Genomic DNA, 27,528 nt, shown 5'->3' with positions numbered 1-27,528 from the left:
GGGTATCTGACCTGTTAAAATGAGGTTGCTCTTGGGATGAAGTGCATCTAGCCTCTACCGCTGGCTTTACTCTGAGGCAAGTGTTTTTAGAATACTCCTACAAGTACTCTCTTCTGATGAAGTGCTTGGGGAAGGATTTAAAGAGGCATGAGGAGTGTCTTGCTTTGGAGAGTCGTTTGGTTACTGGTTAGTAAGGTCTAGGTGCTGGCTTAAAGCAGGGGAGAGGGAAGGCACGAGAGAGGGGGCAGGGCTGCTTGAATTTGGCACTGAGTCTAAAAATGGCAGAGAAGCCAACTGTTTCAACGAAACAGGGGAAGAAGATTTACTTGTGGAAAGGCAGGGGAAGAGTGGAGCAAACTTATGAGGCACTTGGGTTTCATTATTGTTTAAAGTAGGCTCTTTTGGCAATCGACGATTAAGAAGTCCCGCGTTGTAAGGGCCCAATAACTTTTCTCTTTTTTTTCTTTAGTGCGAGAGGCTTTTCAACTTCTAGAAGGGAGATGCCGACTGACCTTCCACCTTCCAGAATCTCTTTCTTCTTAATGACGGAGAGAGAATCATCTTCAGACCGTGGAATTCGAGGGGCCTTAGCAATTACTCGAGGTGCCTTTACAGATTCTTCATCAAAATTCAATTACTTTTCGACTTCTTTCATTGGTAACTTTCCTTCAGGTGCATGTGGCTGTTCGGTTTCTTCGGCTAAAAACAGAGTAATGTTGGCTGAAGTACCAATGTTTTTTCCCAATGGAGGTGACTTTTCACATTCCTCAGCAGTACTCGCATCTCTTTTCAATAGCTGTGGCTTCAAGATATACTTTTCTGGAGCCGCATTCGGGCTTCTTGAAAACTTAGGCATGGATTGAGAAGAAAAAAGAAAGGACCAATCTGAAACATCAATCTGGGAGTTGACATCTTCATCCTCTAAAACTTGATTCAAACGAACCAAGTCTATTGGATAAGAAAAATCTTTAAAGAGTACATTACCAAAGGACTTTAAGGGTGTTTCAAGGCATTCGATATCACCAAAGTTTAAGTAGAAATTTCCACGATTTTCATCTTTAATTTCAATGGTGGTTGGCATGAAACCACTAAGATTTCTTCTTACTTGAATTTTAGCTTTCAAATAATTGGTGAGGTTGAGAGTTTCTGATGCAATTGAAACAAGACCACCAAAATAGGCCCCAATTGCTTCAAAAGTGTTTCTACACCAATAATCTAGAAGGGAGGCTCTTGATTGACACCCAACCCCCAAAACCTTTCATTACTGAGGGTCTGCCATGTCTAATTGGATTCCATTTTTCAAATAACAGATGATAAGGACCATATAGTTGCCACTTGCCTTGAGTTAAAACCCAATCGTTTAAATCACCTTGACTAACCTTGATTAATGCTTTATCTGCAAACAAGGGATTGATAATAACGTTGGTGCTGAATGCGTTGCTAAGTTCTCTTGCTATTTCCTTCCATTCGTTAGAGACTAACAGTCTTGAAATGATCCATAAACTACTAAAATCTTCTTTGAAAGCTTCATGGTTCTTCTGAATCCAGAAAGAATGCTTGCTCTGTTTTACCAAGTTTGGATCAGGGGACAATGGATGAGAATGAGTATTGAATTTAGGGGGCTTAGAGACCGAATAAGGAACCTCTTTTCTCCATTTTAACACTTCTAAATAACTTCTTTCATGAGGCCCGAGAGGGAGAAGCACAGATTTAATGTTACTGGCCAAAACTTGTTCGGGGGGAAGGTTTTTTGAAGGAAGACTAACCTGTTGAACAGAGGGCTCTTTGAAGTTATGTATGCAGACTCCAATCATGTCTTTGAAATCTTGCCATCCGGATTTATCATCACCATATGGAATGTGGATGTTCTTCCTTCCCCCTGTGAGTGGCCAAACAACACATTCTATAAACCACTTATCTTTGACTCGAAATTTGGCTAGCTGGATGAAACTCTGATCCACTCTTTCCTTAAGTAGAAAAATTCAAAAGTTGATTCAATCAAGAGTCTACAGAAGCTCTCTTGAAGCCATAGGGCTGATGTCAAAGAGAGAAAATGGATTGACCTCTCTTTAGGTCTTCCACATAGAAACCGGCTCCTTGCCACATACAGAAGAAGTGGTCGAGGATGCAACAGCTTTTAAGTTCCATGACAGAGAACACCCAAGAAGGGCACTAAGAGCAGAGGGGAGGGAAAGACACCGGAAGGTGATCGGGAGGTGGGGGAAGAGAGCTCTTATACACATCTAGATGTGTATAAGAGACAGAGGGAGGGGAGGGAGACATTTTTTTCCTATTCTTCAAGAATCTTCTAAGGATCAATCTTTTTGAATTCTCCCCCCTTATCTTGGTCTCATTATCTGAATTCTTCAAGGGTTACTTCTCTTGCTCATCCATGTCCAGGCTGACCCCTCGATCCCTTGTGCAGCAAGCCAGTCTTCTCCACATCGACATCATCTTGTTATCTTCTCTAGCAGCTTGAGGCTATGGAGAAAATTCGATCAACCAAAATCACAATAGACTTGCAGCAGACAATGTGACAAACAGACCAATCAACACAAGCCCACTGAGTCCAAAAAACGGATTTTGCAGCGGTGGTTCACGGCGGAGCCGGAACAACATCTCCCAACAAACTCAATCTCAAAAGCTACTTCACCAAAATCTCCACTGAACCTTAAGCGAAGAAATGAACTCCCATTATAGAGCTTCGAGAGAGTGACAATGGCGGATCCAGTAGCTTCATCTTCTTCAATACCTCCATCGTTGATTTCATCGATTAATTGTTCCTCATCATCTAGTTCGAATTGAGCAACCTTCGTGTTAGTCCCATCAATTTTTTCTTCTTCTGTAAGTTCCTTTTCAATCTTTCTACCTTCCTTATTCGAATCGTCTTCAATTGATTTTTTATTTTCTTCTACTCCGTTCAGTTTTTGCGCAATTTCACAACCCATTTGGACAAGTTCTTGATCTTCTTGAGTGACTAAATGCAATTTTTTATGGTTTCTTGGAAAATCTGGAAGATTATAATTATGCCTTTCTTGAATTTTTTCCCAGAAGGACACAAATTTCATTCATTCTCTTTCAAAAGTCCTTGTGATAGATGTTTTTATTTGAATATTTATGTTTTCTTGAAAATGTTTCGACCTCCAAATTTATGTTGGAATGATTCATGGGTGTTCTCCGATGTTGGTCATAATAATTTCTTTCACACTCTAAATCATTTCCTAAATCATCTAACTCCCAATTCTTATGTCAATTTCTTGAGAAACTAGATTGATTGGATCGTCGAGCTCTTTGTTGATAATGTCGCCTTGTTATTTCGTTCCAAATTACATTAGTATCTTCATCAGAATTGTTAGAATCACTATAATCAGATTTCAAATGTGGATAATGAAAGGTTCTTTGAGAAAATCGAGCATGAGCAAAATTATTATGTTGAAATTCTTCTTCTAAATCACTTGAGTCTAAATTCCAGCATGCTTTTGAGAGTAAATTTGACTTTCTTGCCTATACCAACTACTATACTTTTTCTTCGGCGTCTTCCTTAATCGATAATAGTCTATTCTTACAAAATCTTGAAAAAAAAAAACTCGATATTTTCTTTCTTTTCCAGAATTTAAAGGGGGCATTGTTCAACAACCAACACAGCTGACAAAACTCCCTTTTGCGATCGGCATCACCAAAAGGTTCCTAGTCTTCCTTTGACGGCAGTCAATGTTGGCCTAGACGACTGTTCTGATACCAAATTGATGTAGCCTATAGAGATAAAAAGAGAGAGCTCTCCAAGAATCCAAAAAAGTCTTTATTATGAATGAAAAGTTGCCAATACAAGAAGACAATATCTCTATTTATAGAAAAATGGAAAGCAAACTAATCATAATCCTAATTAATCAAAGAAATTAATCCTAATCATAATAAACCAAGGAAAATAATCTAATTCTAATCAATCATGGGCAATACCAATCCTAATCAATTAAGGATTTGATCATAATAACCTAATTTATCTTAATCCTACTACATCAGACAGTGCAAATAGGTTGGGAAAAGATCTATGCATTGGAATATTGTTCACTCAAGCGTCATACGAGAAAGAAATGGAACTCCCACGACCTAAAATTGCAGCAACACGTTCATCCACAAAAGGTTGGAGATAGGACAAACCAATCTCGATCCTAATCAATTAAGGATTTGACCATAATAACCTAATTTACCTAATCCTACTACATCAGACAGTGCAAATAGGTTGGGAAAAGATCTATGCAATGGAATATTGTTCACCCAAGCACCATACCAGAAAGAAATGGAACTCCCATGGCCTAAAATTGCAGCAACATGTTGATCCACAAAAGGTTGGCATCAGTACTAAGCTTTCCAAGGACTTTTGATACCAGCTTTGTTACCGCACAAGAATGTTCCAAATTTGGCCATGATCTCAAGAGGATCGGTATTGCTTCTTTATTATTAATAAATTTTACATAAAGATTTTTCTAATTTCTACTTATATATAGGGTAGGGGGCAAATGTAGCTTCGCCATAAAGCATATCTATACATCCTGAGGCGCTAAATCCATTTTGCAAGGAGACCCTCGTTTCTTAACTTGAGATTGGTCATCCCTAAGCCACTGATGGATTGTGGGAGGTAACTTAGTCCCAACAAATAGCTACCTTCCTTCCCTTTCCCCAAGAAGTCATGAAAGATCTTTTCAATCATATTGGCCACTTCGCTAGGAAGATCGAAAAGGGAAAGATAATAGCTAGGAAGGTTGCTTAATGAGGCTTGAATACTCCCCCCTTTAGATATGTAAGATGATGACCATGTTTTAATTCTTCGCTCAATTTTCTCAATCACCGAGGCCCAAAAAGGGAGTTGTCGACTTGCCATGAAGAGGAATCCCGTGATAGGAATTTGGCCATATTCCAACCTTGCAACCATATAACCCCACAATGTCCTGAAGCTATATGGAAGTGAGATTGATGCCCAGAATTTCAGACTTTTGGTGACTGGATGCATCAATAACTTCAAATAAATTCTTGATTTGCTTTGGATTGTAGATAGAGAATAATATAGTGTCATCTGCATATTGGAGATGAGAAATGGAAAGCCCAACTTTTCCAATACCAAAGCCCTAAATTTTTCTATCCAATTCCGCTCGAGTTAGTAACCGACTAAGGGTATCAATAATGATATTAAAAAGGAAAGGTGAAAGCAGATCCCCTTGCCTAATACCCCTAGAAGCATGGATTTTTCCTCTAGGATGACCATTGATAATCATGGAGTAATTTGCCGAAGAAATACAAAAATTCCATTTTCTCCGAGGGTAGCCAAAACCTCGAGTTTGAAAGATGTTGTCAAGGAAGGCCCAACCGACAGTACCAAAAGCCTTTTCAATATCAAGTTTAATCACGATGCCTTTCTTACCCTTTTTAGCCCACTCATCAATAAAAGCTCATTATCGGTAAGCAAAACATCCAAGATCTGACATCCCTCAACAAAACTCGATTGGTGTTCTGATGTAAGGGTAGGGAGAACGTTCTTTAGTCTATCAGAGAGGACTCTAGCCAAAATCTTATAAATTCCAGTAGTCAGACTGATAGGCCTAAAATCACCAACTCTTTTTGCATCAGCCCGCTTGAGAATAACAAATACATAGGTCTCATTCAGATTAGCCTTGACAATACCTTTCTAAAATGAAATCCTGAAACACCCTCAATATGTCGGGCTTAAGGATGTGCCAAGATTTTTTATAGAATTCAGCAGTATATCCATCGAGGCCCGAGAACTTGTTTGTACCAAGAGCACATACAGCCCCCCAAATTTCCTGTTCACTGAAGGGGGATTCCAACTGCGATGGTTGTTGCATAGTGAGGGACGGCCAATTAAGTAAAGGTTTGTTCCTCTTCGAATACAATCTGGAGAAGAAACTCAGAAATTCCTCCACAATATCGGATTCCGCTAGAAGGCTCATACCAATTGTAGAGACAATTTCAAGAGTGGTGTTTTACCTTCTCTTAGTGTCCACAACACAATGGAAGAAACAGGTGTTCAGATCATCTTCGTTAAGCCAAATTGATTTGCACTTCTGCCTCCAAAGAACTTCGTCCTTGGCCACCATTGAGAGGAGTTGAGCTTTTAGGCTACTTTTTTGCACCCTACGGATGGGGAGACAATCATTTGACTCTCATTGTTGTCCAGTAATGTGATTTTCACTATGAGTTGGTTCTTTTGCGTGTGAACACATCCAAAAGTATCTTTGTTCCACACTTTGAGGATTTTTTTAAGACCCTTCAGTTTGACAATAAGATCGTGACTCGGCCGTCCAAGCAAAGGAGTGTTCTTCCACCAATATTCGACAAGGCCACCAAAGTCTTTGTGTAAAAGCCACATATTTTCAAAACGAAAAAAGGTGGGACCCCATTTGTCAATGCCAATGGAAAGCAAGATCGTCAGAAGTGGGCTGACTTATATTGCTCTTTCTAGATGTAAATTCTCGCCTTCTTATTGCCTAATGGAAGTATTTTTTGTAATTCCTTTGGCACAAAGATTATATTCTTTTGTAATTTTATACTATCAATGAAATGGAAGAATCATAGTTTCTTTTTTCTAAAAAATAATAAATAACCCTTTAGAATAAGACCCTCCATTTTTTCCAACGATCTCATTTGAGATAAGAGATGCTACACAGTTAGACAGGGTGAGGATGATTTCCTTTAGTAGTACATGTTAAAGCTTCATATCAACAATGAGGACAGTTAGTATGTTGTTTTGAAGAGATCTAGCATCATAAGTCTCACTGAGGAACAGGGACCTACGTATAATATTTTTATTTTCTTGATATGAAACCTTGAATGTACTACTAAAGGAAAGATACAACTTAAGGGTGGGGGAATAGGGATCCCCTCCCAAAAGACAACTTAAGGGTGGGGGAATAGGGATCCCCTCCCAAAAGAAGATACCCAAAAACTTCTCCAATCGTGGAGTTGGAGTAATATCAAAAAAGGATAATTACAAAAGAAATGTTGTATTATAAGCAGCACAAATATGCATTTTTAGCTGTACATAACTAAGAAAAAGTACACGGGTCTTTTGTGCATGAGATTTTCATAGCAGTCTTTGCTTTGCCTCAATCTCTCCACAGCTAAGGAGATTGTGCCCAGCTTTCAAGAGGAATTTAGAAACAGTGTTTTTTACTTTTTAAGAATGATAAAAAACAATAGAAGAACTCGGTGATGACATCTCCTTCCTTCAACAATTGGATCTTGGATCTTCTGCACCCACTTAAATACCATTTAAAGCTTCCAATTTTAGAAGCTTCTCTCTTATATTCAGCCGATTAACTGGGTCCTCTATTTTGCTGGGAGGGGCTCCTTTCCCCTAAGCCATCAATAGATTTCAATGTTCTTTAGCATCTCTTAAGGAGGATTTTTCGAAATGGAAACAAGCCTCTTAGGGAGGATTTGATCCACTCCTTTACGACTTGTTTGAAGTCTTTAAACTTGGATGTGAGCTTGTGTCCTAGCCAATCAAGGTGACAAGAAATTTATCGAGGAGGTGCAGAGCTAGTTGTTCACAAAAGCTAGAGCAACTTCAGTTTTTCTTTCCAAATGATCTAGTCTACTAACTCCTTGTTCCTTGATAAACTTGTAGAATTCATCAAACAAGGTTTTAAAAGAGGATGATGACCAATGTCTTCAAAGCACATTGTCCGCCCCTTAAGGCGACAAGTTTTTAAATCGTCTCAAGCCAAGAGGCAAAAAAATTGTGTTATCTAAGTGAAGTGCGACATGCTTAATAAAAATAAAATAAATAAATTATACATATAATGTATTGATAAAACTATTTACTAAGTAACTTAAATAAAAACTACATGATACATATTTAAATGAAGTATTGGAAATATAAATAAGGTATGTGATACAATACCTCCTAACAAGAACACTCAAGAACACCAAGAACATAACAAAAACCGTAAAAGATAGAAATATATATTGCAATATCAAAAACGAAACTACAATATACCTCAGCACATTCTAGAGGGCTAAGAATCCTCTCGCAAATTCCCAATTAAGAAATTCCACATAAAATTCTTCACACCCTTGATCCCGACGTACTCCTACTTTTTTGAATATTTGCTACTACCACCAAGATCTGCACCAACGGCCGCTCCGCCCGGGCTCATGCCCAAGGTTTTGCAGCGACCGCCGAGCCCTCCTACTCATCGGCCCGACGTACTCCAACTAATAACTACAAAACCTAATCAGCTTACTAACTATTCACTAATTTTCCCATTCTAATATTCTACTAATAATTCTACTATTCCCATAACTAGGGGCCTTACAATATGACTAGCATTTAATATATGGTAGAAAAATAGTAGTTGAATAAAAGATAATACATTTATTGATAGAAATTAAACAAAAACTTTTTTTAATAAACACAACACGAACTATTAAGGGGTTGTTCAAGACCCCTACTTCAAGTGGAGCGGGCTATTATACCCCACTCCATGTTTGGGATTCCAATTATAATAGTTGGTATTTCCAACTATTATAACCTACAATTAACTACAATAATACTATTTCAAATCCCTCTGTTCTACAGTATTTACTATTTGTTACAATGTTTACTATTTCCTACTCATCCTCCCTTTTCGTCTTTGTTACAGTGTTTACTATTTCCTACTCATACTAAAATAGTTTGCACCCCAAACACAAACTATTATAACTCAGACTAAAATAGTCTGCCCTAAACACAGACTATTATAACCCACCAATGTTTCAAAAAACGATTAGGGCATAAGCCTTGAGGCAAGTCGGCAGTATGATGCCTTAAGGCTTACACCTTGAAGGTATCTAAAGAGGCCTACCCCTCTGTTGAGAGAGGCGTAAGCCTCTGTGTGATTGTCCCTTTGAGGCGTTAAGGCGTACGCCTTGTTTATAATGTTGGTGGGCCATGGACCCAGGTGGTGGATCATGCTGAAGTGAATTAATTTCAAGCGGTGCCAGCAATTTGCATGTCTTCTAGTTCAATTTGGTGGTGGGCCACCACTGTGGGGCCAATAATACATTGAAAATTCATTGAAAATTAGAAGCTGAATCGGTTGAATAAAGTCAGAAGGCTCTTTGTGTTATTTTTATAAAGTTGATTATAAGTGGCTGCCTGCAATCTGCATTAGCCATGGAAAAAAGTTGCAAGTGAAACTGTAAAATTTTTAAGCAACACAGCAAGTGGTGAGATTTTTTTTTTTTTTTCCTTTCTTTGCTCTGGGTTTTTCTTTTTCTTTTTCTTTTTTAAAATTTTTTTCATAGTGTGTTTTACCATTCTTTTCTACTTTTTTTCTTTCATTTTTTTTTATCAAATTTCTATTATTTTATCTTTCTTTTCATTTGTTTCTCTTTTTTTTCTTGTTATTCTTCTTACCTCTTTTTTTTCTTGTTATTCTTCTTACCTCTTTTTTTTTTCGTCCTTTTCTTTATAGTTATTTGTTCAATTTCCTTGCTTTCTTTTTCTATTTTCTCCAACGATATTGGATGAAGAGGAATGAGTAGATATTCAAAGTGACAATGAAAATGAAGATGAAACTATTGGATATGATGATGACTTTGTGGAAGATTATAGTAGTGACGGTGATAATGAAATTGGGGATGAGCTTTAGATTTTCAGTAACAAAATATTGGTGGAATATTAGGGTTTAATTCCAGCAGTTTTACAAACTTCTAAAAAATGCTCTCCCCTCTCTCCTCCCCTCTCGTCCCTCCCTCCCTAGCCTTCTCCCTCACCGATCCTAACACCCCCACCCACCTCCTCCCTCACAGATGCTAAGCCTCTCCGATCAGTCACATTGCCTCTTCTTTCCCTTGCTCTATCTATTTTCCGATGCCCTCCAAACAGTTTCTTACCCCCAATTCAGACCTAATGGAAATAAAAAGTTGCAAAATAGGAGAACACTTTTTCTGTATGTGAAAAGTGCTCAATGGAATATACATAGAAGATATGGAAAAAAGACAAAAGATCCTATTCTCTTCTCCCTTGTTACAATGGCTAAATGAAGGTCTAAAGCAACTGCTGAATGGACCAACGTTTGAATTCTTCCTTCTAAAGGAAAGAGTTGATCAAAATGTCATCCGTCTCTCCAAATTTCATGACAACAGAGGATGGTTCGTGGAATGCGCGGTCTGACCGTGGACAGGAGGTAGAAAAAATATTCATATCTCTTATGGCAATGGAACAACTGGATGGCAAGACTTCAACGTTATGGTAAGTGACTTCTTAACCTCCTTGCCCTCTTTTGACCCTTCCCAGCTTGCACCCCCTATTTCAGAGGATAGTAAACAAAAATCTCAACATCGATGGATTGAAAGAAGATCCACGAAAAAAGGAAACAGTTATAGAAGGAAAAATTTTGCGGGCATAGAAAAAAAAGAGGTCATACCCTGCAGCCTACCTCAAAATCGAAGTTAAAGCATCTCAAGCAAGCTTTTTGGGTCCAGAAAAGCCAAGAGGTATTCAAAGAAAACTTTAACCAGCTTTTGATCATCTCCAAGCTCTTTGCTTTTAATGAGTGGAAGGAAATAGAAGAAAACTTGAAACAAGTCTTCCATACATCAGTTATCATCAATCCTCTGTTTGAAGACAAAGCCTTAATCAAGCTAAGCCAAGGGAAGCTAGAAGATCTGATTGAAGCACCTGGAAAATGGCAGTCAATAGGGCCTTATCATCTTTTATTTGAAAGATGGAATAAAGAAAAGCATGGCCTACAATAGCGAAAGGATTTGGGGATTGGATCTCAATAAACAACCTACCTTTGGATTATTGATGCATAGCCACATTTGAAGCTATAGGAGCATATTTCGGAGGACTTGAAAGTGTAGCAAGTGATACTCTTAATTTCATCAATTGTGCGGAAGCAAGAATTAAAGTAAGAAGGAATAGCTATGGTTTCATACCAGCAACCATAGAAATTAAAGATGAAAAGTGTGGAAACATTTTTCTAAATTTTGGCGATATACAATGTGATGAGCTTGTCAAAAATCGCAAAGGAGATCTTATTCTCAACCAGTTCTCCAATCCAATTGATATATATCGAGTCCAACAAGCCATGAAAGACGAAGGGGCAGAATTTGAAGAGTTTGGATCAGATTGGTCCTTTCTTCTTTCCTCAGATTCTAAGCCGAAATTTGCAAGAAATCCATATGTAGCCTTATTAAAGAGTCCCGATCAACAAACTTTGAAGCAACATCCACACTCAATATGCAAGAAAATAGCAAAAGAATTCGAAGAGACACTTCAAAACCCCAAGGAAGTTTTAAATATCTCAAAAGCCCGCGAAGGAAATTATCAAGAAGAAGGCCAAAAGTCACCTCGGCTTAAGAGTGAGAAGTCTTTTCATCTCCCTTTTCAGAAGATCTCGAATGTGTCAGAGGAAGTAGAAGAGTTCCCACTCTTTTTACAGCAAAAGGAATTATTAATACAGCCGGTTGGAGAAATTGTAGATAAAGAATCTGAACAGCCACATTTATTGAGGAAAGGGAAGGAACCTATGGAATTAATACATATCAAATCCCCCCTTTGTTCGGCAGAAAAGTCAAAACAAAAACGGCTCTCCCTCATTTAATAGGAGTCGTTGCACTCTCTCTCCTACATTTGACAATTTAAACCTCATCAAATCAGTTACAACAGGGGAAATTTCAGCAAAGAACTTCGATTTTGAAGCCATTTCTGCAGCCAATCCCTCTTCAGTCAGCCCTACACAAGTCACACCCCTTCAACATCATAAGGAAGATATTGACTTTGAAGCTCCAGCAACCTCTGAAAAGGGTTCACATCTTTTCAAACCTTACCCCAATCATTTTGTGCGAAGGAATAAGTCAGTTATCAAGTCATGGTCCTCCATTTCTAATTCGGATTTAATTGAGGACGGTTGCATAAGGCTACAATTCCCAGACTTCAAATCAAAAAGGTTAGATAGTTGTTCTTTTATTCGGCTTCCTTTAAATCAGCCATCTTCCAATTCTTCAGACCCAAGTTCCTCTTTTTTACAAGACTCTCCACTCCATGGACTCTCTCATGATTTCGAAAACACATCAATAACAAGTGTACGCAGTGAAGAAATTGAAAAAGATATTCAAGAAGTTGAACAAATCTCAGCAAAAGACCTTTTTGGTAGTGGGGATGCTTTAAAATTTCTCTTCCAAGCAGAGGAAGTTCAGGAGATTGAAAAGAAGATTCCACTGTTTTCAACAGAAATTAACAAAGACTGCATACTTCAGGAGCTCAATTCTCTAATTGAAAAATGTGAACTTACTTTTGAGTAATCATTGTCTGAAGCTCATTAAACCTTAATAGCAGTATGAAGATCATCTCATGGAACATCAGAGGGCTTGGTGACAGAAATAAAAGATTGGCAATCAGAAGACTTTTGAAAAAAATAAACCCTGATATAGTTCTTCTCCAAGAAACAAAGAAAGACAGCTTTGATCTACCTTTTATTAAAAGCTTATGGAGCTCTAAAGAAGTAGGTTGGGCTTTTGTGGAAGCTTCGGGAAGGGCAAGAGGTATTCTATCTATGTGGGATGAAGCCAAAATTTCAGTTTCAGAAATTTCAAAAGCATCATACTCTGACCTTAAAATGTCAAACAATTTGTAGAAAAAGTTGTTGGATAACAAATGTGTATGGTCCGAATTGCTACAGAGAAAGGGACAGCCTTTGGGCTGAATTGTCTTCCACATTAGAATCTTGTGATAAGCCATGGTGCCTTGGAGGGGACTTTAATTGCCTCCAAAGAAGACAGGAAAGATTTCCAATAGAAAGATCTACAAGAGAAATAACAAAATTCAATAAGTTTATTTGAGAATCAAGTTTAATTGAAATCCGTATGTCCAATGGAAAATTCTCTTGGTCAAGAGAAGGAGTAATGCCATCAAGATCCCTCATCGACAGATATTTTGTTTCTCAATGATGAATTCTTTGAAAATTCAAGAGTATCAAGACAAGCTCGAACCATTTCCGATCATTTTTCCCTTTTTTTTGAAGCTGGTACTTTTGAGTGGGGCCCTTCCCCTTTTAGATTCTGCAATAGTTGGCTAAAAAATAAGGAATGTTGTCGGATAATTGAAAATTCTTTGTTGATAAAAGGGCAGCAAGATTGGGTTGGGTTTGCTTTATATTCCAGACTAAGAAGAGTAAAACAGAGTGTTAAAAAATAACTGACAGAGCATGAAAAAACACAGAAAATCAGAGAAGAAACCCTGCTGAAAGAAATCAATGAAAAATACTTCCAAGCCGATAGCTTTGAGAACCTTTTAGTAGAAGAAGATGTGAGACTATCCTTAAAAGGCTAACCTAATATCTCTTTACCAAATAGAAGAAAGAGACCTAATCCAAAATAGCAAACTGAATTGGCTTCTTTTGGGTGATGAGAATACTTCTTTTTTTCATCGTTTCCTTGCAGCTAAAAAAAGGAAGAATCTTATTGCTGAATTATTCAACGACCAAGGATTGCCAACCAAATCTTACAGAGAGATTGAAACTATCATATTGGATTTCTTCTCCAATTTATACACAAAGGACTCAGGTACTCGTTCAGTTCCTTTAAATATGGCTTGGTCAAAAGTCTCAACTGAAGATAACACTCATTTGATTGCAAGAATCAACATGGCAGAAATTAAAAGTGCTATTCAAGCCTTAGGTAAAAACAAGGCTCCTGGACCAGATGGTTTAACAGTAGAGTTTATTCTTCATTTCTGGAATTTGTTTAAGGATGGTTTTAGAGATGTCTTCGAGGAATTTTACCTCAACGGTAAACTCAACTCTTGTATTAAGGAGAATTTTATTTGCTTAATTCAAAAGAAGGAGGAAGCAGTAAGGATAAGAGACTTTGGACCTATAAGCCTTTCTACTATTATTTATAAGATAATAGCTAAGGTGTTTGCGGAAAGGCTCAAGGTGATCATGCCAACCTTAATAAATTCCACTCAAAGCACCTTTATCGAAGGAAGACAAATCCTAGACCCAATTCTTATAGCCAATGAGGCTGTTGAGGAGTATAGAGCTAAAAAGAAGCAAGGTTGGATACTAAAACTTGATTTGGAAAAAGCCTTTGATAGAGTTGATTGGGAGTTTCTTGAAAAAGTTCTCCATGAAAAAGGCTTCCACTCAAAATGGATATCTTGGATTATGGGCTGTATATCCAATCCTAAATTCTCCATATTCATCAATGGAAGGCCTAGAGGAAGAATAATGCCATCAAGAGGAATTAGACAATGAGATCCCCTTTCTCCTTTTCTTTTCCTTTTAAGTGAAGTACTTTCAGCCTTGATCAAAAGAATTCATGAAAAAGGTTTGTATGAAGGTTTTGTGGTAGGAAAGGATAATATCCATATTTCAATTCTCCAATTTGCAGACGACACCCTCTTATTTTGTAGAAACGACGACGGAATGTTAGAGATTCTCCGGAAAACTCTTACATTATATGAATGGTGCTCCGGTCAGAAAATAAATTGGGAAAAGTCAGCCATATGTGGAATTAATATTGAAGAATCCAAGCAAGAAGCTGTGGCATCAAGGTTAGGCTGTAAATCTGCCTTTTTTATACTTAGGTCTTCCTTTGGGTGGTTATCCAAAGAAAATAGACTTTTGGCAGCCGGTGTTAGACAAGTTTCAGGGTAAACTCGATAAATGGAGAAGGTACAACCTCTCAAGAGGTGGTAGAGCAACTCTATGCAATTCGGTGCTTTCAAATCTACCGACCTATTATATGTCTTCTTTCTTAATGCCAGAAAAGGTCATTTCTTCTATGGAAAGAATCATGAGAAATTTCTTTTGGGAAGGACATAAAGGAGGAAAACTAAATCATTTGGCAAAATGGGAAATTGTATCAAAAAAAGTTGAAGATGGGGGGCTGGCACTAGGAGGTTTAAAAAACAGAAATTTGGCTCTTCTTGCCAAATGGGGGTGGCGTTTTTTCCATGAAAATTCTTCTCTATGGGCACAAGTAATAAGGAGTATTCATGGCAGAAGTTTTGGTGATTGGCACACTCTCGAAAAGTCCTTTTGTAGCCTTCGAAGTCCTTAGATTAGCATATCAAAAATCTGGTTGAAAGTAGAAGCCTTGGCTGTCCTCAAACTGGGAAATGGTAGCAGATTTTCTTTCTGGCACGACTCTTGGGTTGGTAATTCACCCCTTAAACTCAGTTTTCCCTCTTTATTTAGAGTTGCTTCCAACCAAAATGGTTCTATTATGGACCATTGGGATTCACAAACACTTTCTTGGTCTCTGTCCTTCAGAAGACTATTAAAAAAAGAAGAAATACCAGAATTTCAGACTTTGCTCTCCTTGATTTCCAGCATAAAGCCTTCTTCCAGACCTGACTCTCGATCTTGGTCTTTAGAAGCAAGTGGTTCATTCACGGTAAAATCATTGTCTAACCATCTTGCCTTGGCCTCACCTATTGACACCCACCTTTTAAAAGCTTTGTGGAAGACCAATAGCCCTCGAAGAGTGAACATTATAGTCTGGATCTTGCTGTTTGGATCCTTAAACAGTGCATCAGTTCTGCAACACAAGCTGCCCTCCCATTTTATTTCTCCGAATCAATGTGTTTTATGTAAATCAGCAGGGGATGACTTGCAACACTTGTTCTTTGACTGTTTCTTCGCAAGAAATTGTTGGTTAGTCCTTTTTAAATCCTTCAATATCAGCTGGGTGTTCGACTTTACTTGTAAACAGAATGTTCAGCAGTTACTCACTGGTCCTATCCTCAAAAAAGCCCCAAATCTGATTTGGTGCAATGCAGTAAAAGCAATATTAGTTGAAATTTGATTCGAAAGAAATCAAAGAATCTTTCAAGATAAAGAACACACTTGGTTCTTCCACCATGAGGCCGCCAAACTTAATGCTTCTCAATGGTGTTCTCTTTCACAGCACTTTGAAGCCTACTCACTTCAAGATTTATGTTTGAATTGGCAAGCATTCATCTTCCCAGTTTGAATATGTTTCAAGGAGAAGGATCATTACTACCCAATTTTGAAGACTCAAGTAGCTAGGTTTATTTTATGATTCTCTTGTTTCCCTTTTGGCTTGTATTTTGGCCTTAAAAAAGAGGATGTTTTCTCTGTTTTTTCAAATATTCTGTAAGCTTCATATTTTCCGTCTTTGTCTGAGTTCTATGGATATGATGAGGACGCTAAGGGGGTGTCGACCTAGTTGAGATGCCCGGGTGTGTCTCTTGATACTGTATCTTGTATCGATCCTATTCAAGTACACATCTTTTGTACTTTTTTTTGGTGGAATATTGAGATTTTTTTTTCTATATCTTGATTTTTTTTTAGTATGTTATGTACTTTTAAGGAATATTATAATGTTAAAAATATATGAGATTTTATGTTTTATGATTTAAATATATTTTCTTAATTTAAAATGAGGCTTACGTCTCGTCTCTCTATGAGAAAATGCTTCAGGCGCCTTTAGCCTTTTGAAACATTGTAATCCATGGACTATTAATTGAAGCTCATGGTTTGAAGCACAGAAGGGTTATTCATCACAATTCACTTTAATTCTTCTAGATTTTGAATTCTCGGTGTTTCTTCTATATCCAGAAAAGTTCTGTGGTTATTCTTCTGAAGATGCTGGTTTTGATTAAATTGGTTTAAAGTGTTTGATTCTGTGATGGGAGTTTGATTTTCATCCCAGCTCTTTTGGTGCATTTCTTCTTCAAAGCTTATTTAGCAACGTTCTTCGCTTTTATCAGCTAGTGGCTTCAGTATTTCTTATCTTTGCGAATGTTTCCTTATCTTTGGCTTGGGATTTCATGTCATGGGATTTTTTTTTTTTTTTGCTCAACATCAAAGTTGTATTTTTTAGGCTCCTCAGCAGTGGTTACTTGCCCTATCAAGCTCAAAGTTCAGAGTTCTTCCTTATCAACATTTGGTTTGTTGCAGCAGCTGTCTTATTGTTCTTTGGGCTTGATTTTTCAGCAATCATGCTTAGTCGGTCTTCATTAGTTTCAAGTTCAACCTTGCAAGCTTTTCATCTTTTTGTTTCGGGCTTGTTCAAGTTTAAGTGTTCATTTGGATAGTGGATTTCTCTTTTGTTATGTGTTCATTTGGATTGTTTTAATTTTTCCTGAGAGTATTCATCTTTATGTTGTATTTTGGCCATTGCCTTGTATTGGCATGTTTGAAGTTAATACTTTGTTTCCTCTCATGTACTTTGAACATTAGGCTCTTTCATTATATCAATGAAGTCTTGTTTCTGTTTCAAAAAAAATAATAATAATAACCAACTTAGCACTTCAAACACCCTATAAGAATCAGAATTAGCAATACTGTCTGCCAGTTTCAGTTCTACTACCACGCATGAATGTGAGTGCTACAAACTAGCTCTATACTAGTAATAGGTGTTGCAATGGTGGGCTTATAGACTGCTATGGAAGCAACGTTAAGGTTTGGGAGCCATTAGAGGTGGGGTTGGAAGGTAGAGTAAGGTCAGCATCGTGACAGACATCATCTAAGAAAAGTTGAAGAACCCCCAAAAAAAAGATATCTAAGGTCAGAATACTAATTTCTCTTCCTTTTTTATATAGCAATAACAACCTTCACCGAGAAAAAAAAATGAAAGAATACATGCTTAAACAAAAAAAATAACCAAACCTACGAAACCCCATCAAAATGTTTACCTAAGGAGTAGTTACAAAAAGTCTTCAAAATTGAAGCTCAAAGAGAGACATAAAACTTAACCAGGATCACAACTCACTAGGGTCCCTCTCATCCCCTCTAAACACAACACTCTGTTCTCTCTCTCCCCATAAAATTGTAATTCATCATGGTAATTCATATTTTTTGAATCTTGATGGAGCTTTAAAAATATTAAGGCCCGAGGAAAGAAGATATTTTATTCTAATCCTACGAGGGTGGCATAGATGTGAACATCCTGTAAGACCTAAACCACCCCAATCCATCAAGTTTTTATTCGAACACGAAACAATTTCTCATTGATATAATGAAAAGAAAAATTGTTCAAGGGAAACAAACTCCCAGAGGAAGTGAAAATAAAATAAACTAACCATAACCATCAAGTAAAAGTTAAAACCTATTCATCAGATAGACATTAACTAGATCAACCTGAGTCATTCAATTGAAAATGCATGCTTTAACAACTAAAATGGTGGTGACTTTACAGCATGCAGATAAATTAATGAATAGTTTCAAGAATTAAAGGCTACATATGAAGATTGTACACACTTACTGCTAAGATTACTAAATTGAAGATTCCTTTGTACGTTGCATATATTATCCCTGTATAAGGAGTGTATTAGACCTAAACTTAATGCAAAGAGAAGAAATATAACAAAGTAAAATCAGAAAATTAGCCGTCACCAAATGAAAGAGCATCCTGTAGCCTCTTGAAAACTAAGTGCTAGCTCTGTTGAATATTCTGGATCTCTCCATGAAATAATAGTATCTGCAGTGTAAACATTTTTTAAATTGTGTATTCCATATTTAACTCTAACTCTTTGAAATCATGCTGCTGGTCTGCATCTTATTTTTCTTTTCTTTCCTTTGCTTTTTGAATAAGAAACATAATATTCCTAATAGGAAGAAGTTGCAAAAGAGGCCAAACCTCCAAACCATTATCGAAGTGATTTAAGTGTCAGGGAATAATTCAGTAGTACCTTCTTGCTTCCTGTAGATATCATCTGAGCTGATACGATGCAGAAGTAATGTCTCATTGTCTTCCTCGTCAATGACAAACAGCCCCAACTCCTCTGACCTCTATGATAATAACATATAAGTTTAAACAAAAGTGCCAAATTAATTCTCTGATGATTACAAATTTTATAACAAAATGCAGGGCAGTTGTATGGATCAAGCCCTTCATTGTTTCAGAAACATCAATCAGATCAAGAAGTCAGACAAACCTCCACGTAGTCAACAGTGACATGGCCTGTTCCTTGGTCATCCCACTTGCCATCATCATTCAAACGGTAAACCTTAACACGCTGAAAAAATATTTACAAAATTTTAAATTAATTTAATTACTTGGGTTTGTAGCAATTTTCATCCTGACGCAAGGCATCCTAGACGATAAGACCTCAATGATATTAAAAGGAACAAGAAAACACAATTCATGCACACCATTAAAAATTATAAACCAAAGGCCACATCAAGCATTTCAATTTGAATTGTACATCTCCAGCTTTCTTTATAAGCAACTGTGAGGATTGTACAAAAGCCACAAAAGCATACATGATACTAGGGGCACAAGCGGTTCGGTTCGGCTCAATTATTGTGCAAAACCGGTGCCGAACCAAAAATTCAAAGAATAAAATTAGAAAAACCAACACTGAACCGCCTAATACTCAAACCAAACCGAACAGCAACCAGCACGTACTTTTATTTTTGCAAAAGTTACATGTTTTTGTTCAGGTTTCAATGAAAACTACATCATTAAGTGACTGACACACGCAAAGGCACTTGGCTCAAAAAGAAGTACAATTGACGATTTACATTGAAAAATACAATTTATTATTCTTTTTTCTTCTAAGAAAAAATACTTCATTAATTTATCTACAAAAATTACTTCATTAATTATTTGTTGACACATGCACTGGTGTAAACGTACAACATTTTACTTGACCCTAAGCGCTGGGTAAATTAGTAACTTGTAAGGGTAATGGAAATTTTGAAATTAAGGGGTAAAAACAGCTATCTTTGCAATTCTCTCCCTCATCTCTCTGATTCCTTTTGTTTTTCATTTTTGGTTTCTCTCTCTCAAACATCTTTCTCTATAGACTCTCTACTTGGAAAATATGAAGATTGAAGAAGAAGATGGTGAGTCATGAGGTTTGCAGTTGCATCACATGCGATAAATGGAAGAAGAAGATGAAACGAAGTCAATTTGGTTTCATTGTTCGAGTAATCGGTTGATTCGGTTTCATTCGGAGTATTGTTTAATAGAACTGCCACCAACCAATTATCATCAATTTCTCCGGCCATCAGACCGTCAGCAACTGGAAGGACCAAACCGCACTCGAACCACCAGCGGTTTCGAGCAGTTTTGACAATTTTAACTTGCATCCCTACATGATACAACCTAAATGCAGGTTAGAGAGAACCCCAAGAAGGTCTACTACACGAAGACCTTCCAATTTCTAATAGTTAATGAGTTTGAACCCCACCAAGAAGCCAATTGTTGTATTCTTTTGAAGTATTGATGTAATTAAATTTACCACTACTCATCAACTTAGCCTTTGAGTTGATTGGTGATTTAACATGGCATCAAAATAGGAGGACTTGTGTTTAAATGTAAAGTCATTTCCTCCCCAATTTTCCTTTTTTAAAAAAAAAAAAAAAAAATGGAAACGAGCCTCTTCATTAATATTAATGAAATGGGACTAGTGCTCAAAATACAAGAGAATTATACAAAGAGCTAAAAGGCCTATGGATTAAGAGGTGCACCAAAGCATCTCAACTAGGTTGACACCCCCCTAGCACCCACATCATTTTCGTACAAACTATCCTCAAGAGCAATAAGACCAAGATTAAAATTCAGCCCATACAAAAGAGTTACAAGATTACACAGTTTTAACATAAGCCAAAACTAAACAAAACCGAACAAACAAATACAAAAGTGGCTTAAAATTAAATTAAACCGAGGAGATCTAATCCGTGTAGTCCGCTAGCAATCTGGGAAAATGAAACATTTCTTCCCCAATTAATATTGATTTCCACATGTTGGCCTTCTATAAATTTCCAAGCCCACAAGTGAGATAGAATGTTGAAAAAGCAAAGCATACATTAGGTGCGCGCCTTATGTGAACCCCTAAGGCCCAAAGGCCTAGCCTTGGGGTTTTCTCATTATTTTAAAATAATAATAATAATAATTAGGATTTTCCTCGTTTATGAACTAAAAAAAATTACAAAACCTGAATGCAAAATTCCTTATTTTAGGTTCTCTTTTCATATTCCCACAAAAACTATGCTTTCTCTTTTTATGTAGTACTTTTTATATAGTGTCTCTCAAAAAAACCACATTTCTTTTTGCACCTTCAGCTTTAGAAAACACTGGCAATAATATTATAAACAATGTTATATCACAATAACAAATATTGGAAATTCTATGCAACTAAACATTTTTTACAAGGAACAGCATTATTTAAAAATAAAAATAAAAACAAAAAAATAAAAAACAGAAGAGAGGAAAAGATATCATCACAAGTCGGATGTGCACAGTCTAGTTTAGCCATTTTTCGCCAAGACTGATAACCGAACATATACCACAATTGTGAAGTGTCATAAACCAAGGAAACTAATGTTTGCCTCAATTTCGATTAAAAATTCAACCAAGTAGTTCGGTTTGGTTTTTAGACGACTTTTGCTTTCACATTACACCTAACAGCAAGCAACCATAAGACAGCCGGTGAGAGAGGTATAAAGTGAGGAAATGAGAACAGTGAGACAATTTCAAAGGGGCCTCCCAAGCGAGGCAGCACTGGTAGGTGGTAGTAAGAGAGTGAGCCATCGACAACAATGAGATGGAGAGGAGGATAAAAAAGTGAATTAGGTGGCTGACATTTGAAAACTTGAAGAGGAGAGGAGAGGAGAGAGAGAGAGAGGGAAAGGGAGAGAGAAAGAGAGTTTGATGGAAATTGGAAGGAAGAGAGAGATGAGAGATTCAGGGTTTGAAAATGAGATTGGACTACGGGCTGGGTTTTGGGATATTTGGCGGTAGGCTAAACTTAGAGGATTTTTTAAAGTTTTTTCTTTCTGTTTTGAGAAACAAGCTTTCAAGATATCATCTTTGCTTAGAGGATTTTTTAAAGTTAATTGAAAATTTTAGCATGGCAGAACTTTTTTTATTTTTTAAAAGGGAAACGGATAATCAAACAGAAAATTTCTATTTTTTAAAATATTAAACTGAGAAAACCAAAAAAAAAAAATTAAGAACTTGGACCAAGCAAGTTAGATCCACTCAAATCTTGCACACCCTATTCACAACTCACCTAAGAGCTTATACAAAAGCAACCAATTAGCACCAAATAACCAAAAAGGGTAGTCACAAATTTGCCTACATAACCCTCCCTCAAATGATGTTCCTTTCCAACCTTAGATCCTAAAGAATGGACGCTTTAGCCTTTTGTCCACAGATTTCGTTTTTTCCTTTTGAAGGAAATACCTTATGGAGCAAAGTATAGTTTCGTAGTTTCAAGAATCAGATGCCTTATGAGTAAAATAATATATGCCATTTACGGTAGAGACTCTTACTCATGGCATACAACTGAAAAAAGTAGTATGAGCCTTAGAAGTTCATGAATCAGTATTTCAATAACATGGTTGCAAGTAGAAGGTTTTGCTTCTTTCAAACTTGGTGATGGTAATCAAATCTCTTTCTGGAATGACCCACGAATTGATTATTCAGCTCTTAGCCTGAGATTTCCTCGGCTCTACAGAGTAGCGAAGTTTCCAAACGGTTCAGTTTCTGAACATTGTCATGGGCTGTTTACTTTAGAAGATTACTCAAAGAAGAAGAAGTTCTGAAATTTCAGCAGCTTCTTCAAGTGTTATCCAGTAAGTCAGTGGGGAATGTCTCAGATTCTAGAAGGTGGGGTTTGGAGTCATCTGGAATTTTTCCAGTTAAATCTTGTCAAGAAACTAACAGCAGCAGAAAGTATGGATAAGGAGATTTTAAAACGCTTATGGAAGTTGAATAGTCCACAAAGAATTAACGTTCTTATTTGGATAATGCTCTTGGGATACTTAAATTGTTCTTCAGTTCTTCAAAGAAAATTTCCATCTCACTCCCTTTCTCCATCAATCTTTCCGTTATGTATGGCTGCCAGTGAAGATCTTCAACATTTATTTTTTGATTGCTGCTATTCTCTTGCTTGCTGGAAGAAGCTTCAGGTTATTTTTCATCTTCATTCGGTTTTTGGAGCCTTCTTTGAAGCCAACATTCTTCACATACTAATCGGTTCTATTTTTTAAACGGAAACAACCCTTTTCATTCATGAAATGAAAAGAGACTAATGCTCGAATTACAAGAAACTAAGAAATAACAAGAACTAGGGATCAACAGATGCACCTAGCTATCTCAACTAGGTTGACACACCCATAGCACCAATCTCAATTATTAACTGGTCCTTCTTTGAAGCATCAATCTCGATTAGTATGGGTTAATGCTATCAAGGCATTGCTTGCTGAATTATGGATTGAAAGAAACCAAAGGGTGTTCTATGATAAATCCTTCAATAGTAGATCGTTTCGAAATTGCAAGGATCAATGGAGGTAAACCTCGTGACTTTGAATTCCCCCGGATCTTCCGTCCTCTCTCCCCGAAAATGACTTAGCTGTCCCTCCGTTCCTTCTCCGATCGTCGCTCGTCTCAAGCCTCTCCATACCTTTCTGGCCAACCTCCAACCACCTTCGCCCTGACCTCTCTCCCAGCCCTAGCAGTATTTTATCCATGCTTTTAACCCACCTTCTTCTTCTCCAAACAACCTCCGACTCCCTTCTTTTTTCTCATCTTTCTTCCTTCACCCGTCTGTTCCTTCCCCATCTTTCCCCTTTGTTGCCCCCGTTCTCTTCTCCTTGTTTTTCCCTTCTTTTCTATGGCTGCTAATTGCTTGTGTCCTACCCCCTCTACGTTGGCCAGTCTATCCCTCTATTACTTCAGTTTGAGTGTCATGGATTATTTGAGCTGCTGTATAAGAAATATTTAATATGCCAATACCTCTCACTTTCTCTCATCTGAGTTGGGTTGAAAACTCTTTAGCTGAAATTCTGCAAATTCCAGTCCATACTTTTTTCCGGAGAAAATTCAGGGATGATTCTGGCACTATCCGTTTGGCTAAATTGAGCTCCCCCCCCCCCCTAATTTCTTATTATCCTATTTCTGACAGTCGAACAAAAAAGAAGCAGTCATCCGCAAAAGAATATTTTGAGTTCAATTCATATGTTTTGGAGGAGTCTGGTACACATCTCCTATTAGTTGATTCACAACCGACAGACACATCCTGTGTCTTATAGATCGATCTTCAGCCAATCAACCATTAAAGTTCCAAGATCAAATATTTCTTTTGTAAGAGGAGTTTATAGTCATACACCTCCTAAGGACACTCCTTCTAGTTACGATTCTGATGGAGATTCATATGTTAGTTTAAGCAGTGAGGATATTTTGGATTCTCTAGCGCAAGATGCTTTTGTTGAGGAGACTCTTACTTTATAGATGGTTTTGATACTTTGTTTGAGAAGGGTGAAAATGTTCAAGCAGAATTGTCTCCTACAATTCTTGCCAAGTTCTCCACTTTGATTGAAAAATGTGGTTTTCAATTGGAATTAATTTTGAGATAATGTTCCACAGTTGTTGGGTGGTCCCTCACTTTCGCGCAAAACCCAAGTTTTATGGTCGAATGCAGTTAAAGCTATACTGTCAAAGCTTTGATTTGAACGGAATGAAAGAGTCTTTCATAACAAACCCATTGATTGGTCAAATCATTTTGCTTTAGCACGGCTTCTAGCATCTTCGTGGAGTTCACAATCAAAGTTCTTTGTTGATTACTCCATACAAGACATATGCCTCAACAGGAACGCCTTTATTTCCACCACTTAATTATGTTCATTATGTTTTTATGTTTTAAACATATTTTTATGTTTTAAGTCTTTTTGATGTATCATTTAATGACTTATATATATCCTGTATTGAGGTTATTTAGCAATAGGATATGATGAGGATATTAAGATTGTGTCAACCTAGTTGAGATAATCTGGTGCATCGCCTGATCCATAGTTCTCTTGAGTTGTATGATTTTATGTTTCCTTGTACTCTGAGCATTTTTCTCTTTTCATTATATCAATGAAAAGTTTGTTTTTGTTCCAAGAAAGAAAGTTGGAATCAATTCCTCCTTGCTCTCCTTCAGCTAAAGCATAGTTTGACGGTTTTGCCCAAGGATTGTACTATTTTTTTTTTTTTGGATTTCTCATAAACCAAAGAAGTTGCATTTTCTTCTCCTAGTAGCTATATTCTTGGAAGCGACAGTTTAGAAGTTGGTTTTTTTTGTGGTTTGATCCTTGCACTTCCGACCTTATTGGATTTCTTACCTCGTTAGCTTTTCGGACTTCTATCGACTTTGGCTTTTTGATTTATGTGATCTCTAGTTTTGCTTTCCTTTCTGGAGCTGGTTGGTTAGGTTTTAAGAGTTTGCTTTTTTTGTCTTCTCCTCCTTGAATCTCAATAGTATTTTTTTCTTCTTTTTTTCCCCAATTTCTCTATCCTATTGAAGATTATTGTGTCTTTGAGCATTAGTCTCCTTTTATTTTATCAATAAAAAGTTATATTTCCCTAAAAGAAGAAGAAGAAGAAGAAGAAATTGCAAGGATCAATGCCTCTACCTGATGCTCTCTTTCTAAGCTCTTTGGGAATTTTTTCATCCAAGATATTTGACTAAATTGGGGGACATTTGTTTTTTCAGCTTAGCTTATTTCGTGTCTTATGTCTTATAATGTTGTTCTTGATATTATGTTTGTCTTATGTTTTACTTTGAATATTTTGTTCCCTTGTATATGGAGCATTAGACTCTTTTTATTAATTCAATGAAAAATTAGGTTTTCTTTAAAACGAAAGAAAGAAAGAAATGTCGAACATGATTTGTTCCCAAATTTCTTTGATTCTCCTGAGAAAACAAAATTTAATGCCACACTTTTTAAGCAAGAAATTATCTGAATTCTCCAAATACCAGATCCTCGTCTTCGTCTCTTTAAAATAATAAAAGCTCCTATGATATTGTTTAGGGAAAGTCACTCTTCTGATTCAGCATCTTAAGTTGTTACTTCTTCAATCAAATTTTCAAAGCAACTCTTTTATGACAACTCTCTCTTCCGTTTTTTGTGACTTCGTTCCTCCTTCGGAACAAATCCCGAGAAGAAGAAGAAGAAAAAAGAAAGGGAAGAGAGAGAGAGAGATACCAATGGTTATCACAAAATCTATTATGATCTCCTATACCTAGCATGAAGTTGTAGCACCTTTTAAACCAAATTTTATATTGAGAAAAAAGTTTTGGCCATATATCATATTAGTATGTTGGTTATTGGTGGTGACTAGTGAGCCAACCACCCTACTCCCAGTCTTATGCTAATGGCGGTCATTTTCTTTTATTATTATTTTTTTTTTTTGAAACGGAAACAAACTTTTCATTGATATAATGAAAAGAAACAAGTGCTCAAATTACAAGGAAATAAAGAAATCATACAACTCAAGAAAAATAAGGATCACTAGATGCACCAGATTATCTCAACTCTCAACTAGGTTGACACAATCTTAGCACCCTCATCATTTCCTATTGCAAAATAACCTCAAAATGGGACATATAAGTCATTGACAAAACATCACAGAGACTTAAATATAATCAACATAATTAAGCGTTAGAAATAAAGTCACTCCAATTGAGGCATATATCTTGTGTAATCTTTTTTTTTTTTTAACCAAAACAAAACTTTTCATTGATATAATGAAAAGAGCAATAGCTCAATTACAATGAGACAAAATACAAAGAGACAAAATATCAAACCAAAGCAAACAGGAACTGAAAATTAAAAACTAATTATCAGTAAGTGCACCCGACCATCTCAACTATGTCGACACCCTCATAGTACCCTCATCATTTCCAATACGAGATACAATAATTCAGAGATTACGAACAAACTAAACACTTGTCTTGATTACATAAAGAATAAAAACGCATTCCAATTAAGACAAATATCCTAGATAGAATAATCTTCAAAATGCTTGGATTGTGAACTCCAAGTAGAAGCTAGTAGTCAGGCTGACCCCATCTGTCAGGCCAATCTATAAATTTATCATAGAAAACTCTTTGGTTACGTTTAAACCAAAACTTTAACTGCATTTGCCCATAATATCTGAGCTCTGTAGGCAAGAGAAGGGCCAACCAACAAATGAAGAATGTTTTCCTTAACTGAATTCCCAAAAACCCATTGCACACCGAAGCAAAAAAATAATTTTCACCAACAATTACTTGAAAAGGAACAATCAAAAAACAGATGTTGCATTTCTTCCCCGTTAGCTAAGCAAAGAGGACATATTGAGGGTGAAATAAGTTTGTTCTGTAACTTGAGTTGTAATGTGGATGAGCAATTGAGGGAACCATATCGAAGAATTCACACCAAAATATTTATTCTTTTAGGACTCGTTGATTTCCAAAGAGCTTTATAACATGCTTTATCAATTGGAGAAGAAGCAATCAAATATTTTGACAAAGATTTAACCGTGTACCTTCCTGAAGCATCCAAAGACCACAATCTGAAATCCAGTAAATGTGAAATTCTACTACCCTCAATCTTGCTTAGCAGTTGTTGAACTTCAATGATCTTCTCTTCCTTTAGTTGCCTTCAAAGTGAGAGGTTCCAAGAAAAAATAACCGGGTCCCAATGATCATTGACACTGCCTTTTGGAGTAGAAGCTAATCGGAACAACTTAGGAAAACAGTCTTTAAAAGGTATTTCTGTACACCATGAATCTGTC

The 27,528-nt window shown here is 36.8% G+C and overlaps 1 protein-coding gene and 1 long non-coding RNA gene across 3 annotated transcripts in view; both read right to left on the bottom strand.

Moving 5' to 3' along the window:
* LOC120073223 (serine/threonine-protein phosphatase 4 regulatory subunit 3-like) overlaps positions 1-27,528 on the bottom strand; it is a 72,797-nt gene that overhangs the window by 26,648 nt on the left and 18,621 nt on the right. For both annotated transcript variants that reach the window (XM_039025942.1, XM_039025949.1), the window contains exons 2-5: positions 18,914-18,994; positions 18,668-18,767; positions 18,372-18,456; positions 18,241-18,290 (exon numbers count right to left, since the gene is read on the bottom strand). In XM_039025942.1, coding sequence (XP_038881870.1) covers positions 18,241-18,290; positions 18,372-18,456; positions 18,668-18,767; positions 18,914-18,994 — 316 coding nt within the window. The remainder of the gene's footprint in view (positions 1-18,240; positions 18,291-18,371; positions 18,457-18,667; positions 18,768-18,913; positions 18,995-27,528) is intronic.
* On the bottom strand, positions 9,626-18,226 carry LOC120073240. Its single transcript, XR_005480707.1, has 2 exons — positions 10,440-18,226; positions 9,626-10,307 (listed from the first exon to the last, which is right to left on the bottom strand). It is a non-coding gene; the product is annotated as an uncharacterized LOC120073240 (long non-coding RNA).

This window comes from Benincasa hispida, chromosome 1, assembly GCF_009727055.1.
Source record: "Benincasa hispida cultivar B227 chromosome 1, ASM972705v1, whole genome shotgun sequence".
NCBI classification, from domain to species: Eukaryota; Viridiplantae; Streptophyta; class Magnoliopsida; order Cucurbitales; family Cucurbitaceae; genus Benincasa; species Benincasa hispida.
This window is presented reverse-complemented; position numbering and strand designations above follow the sequence as displayed.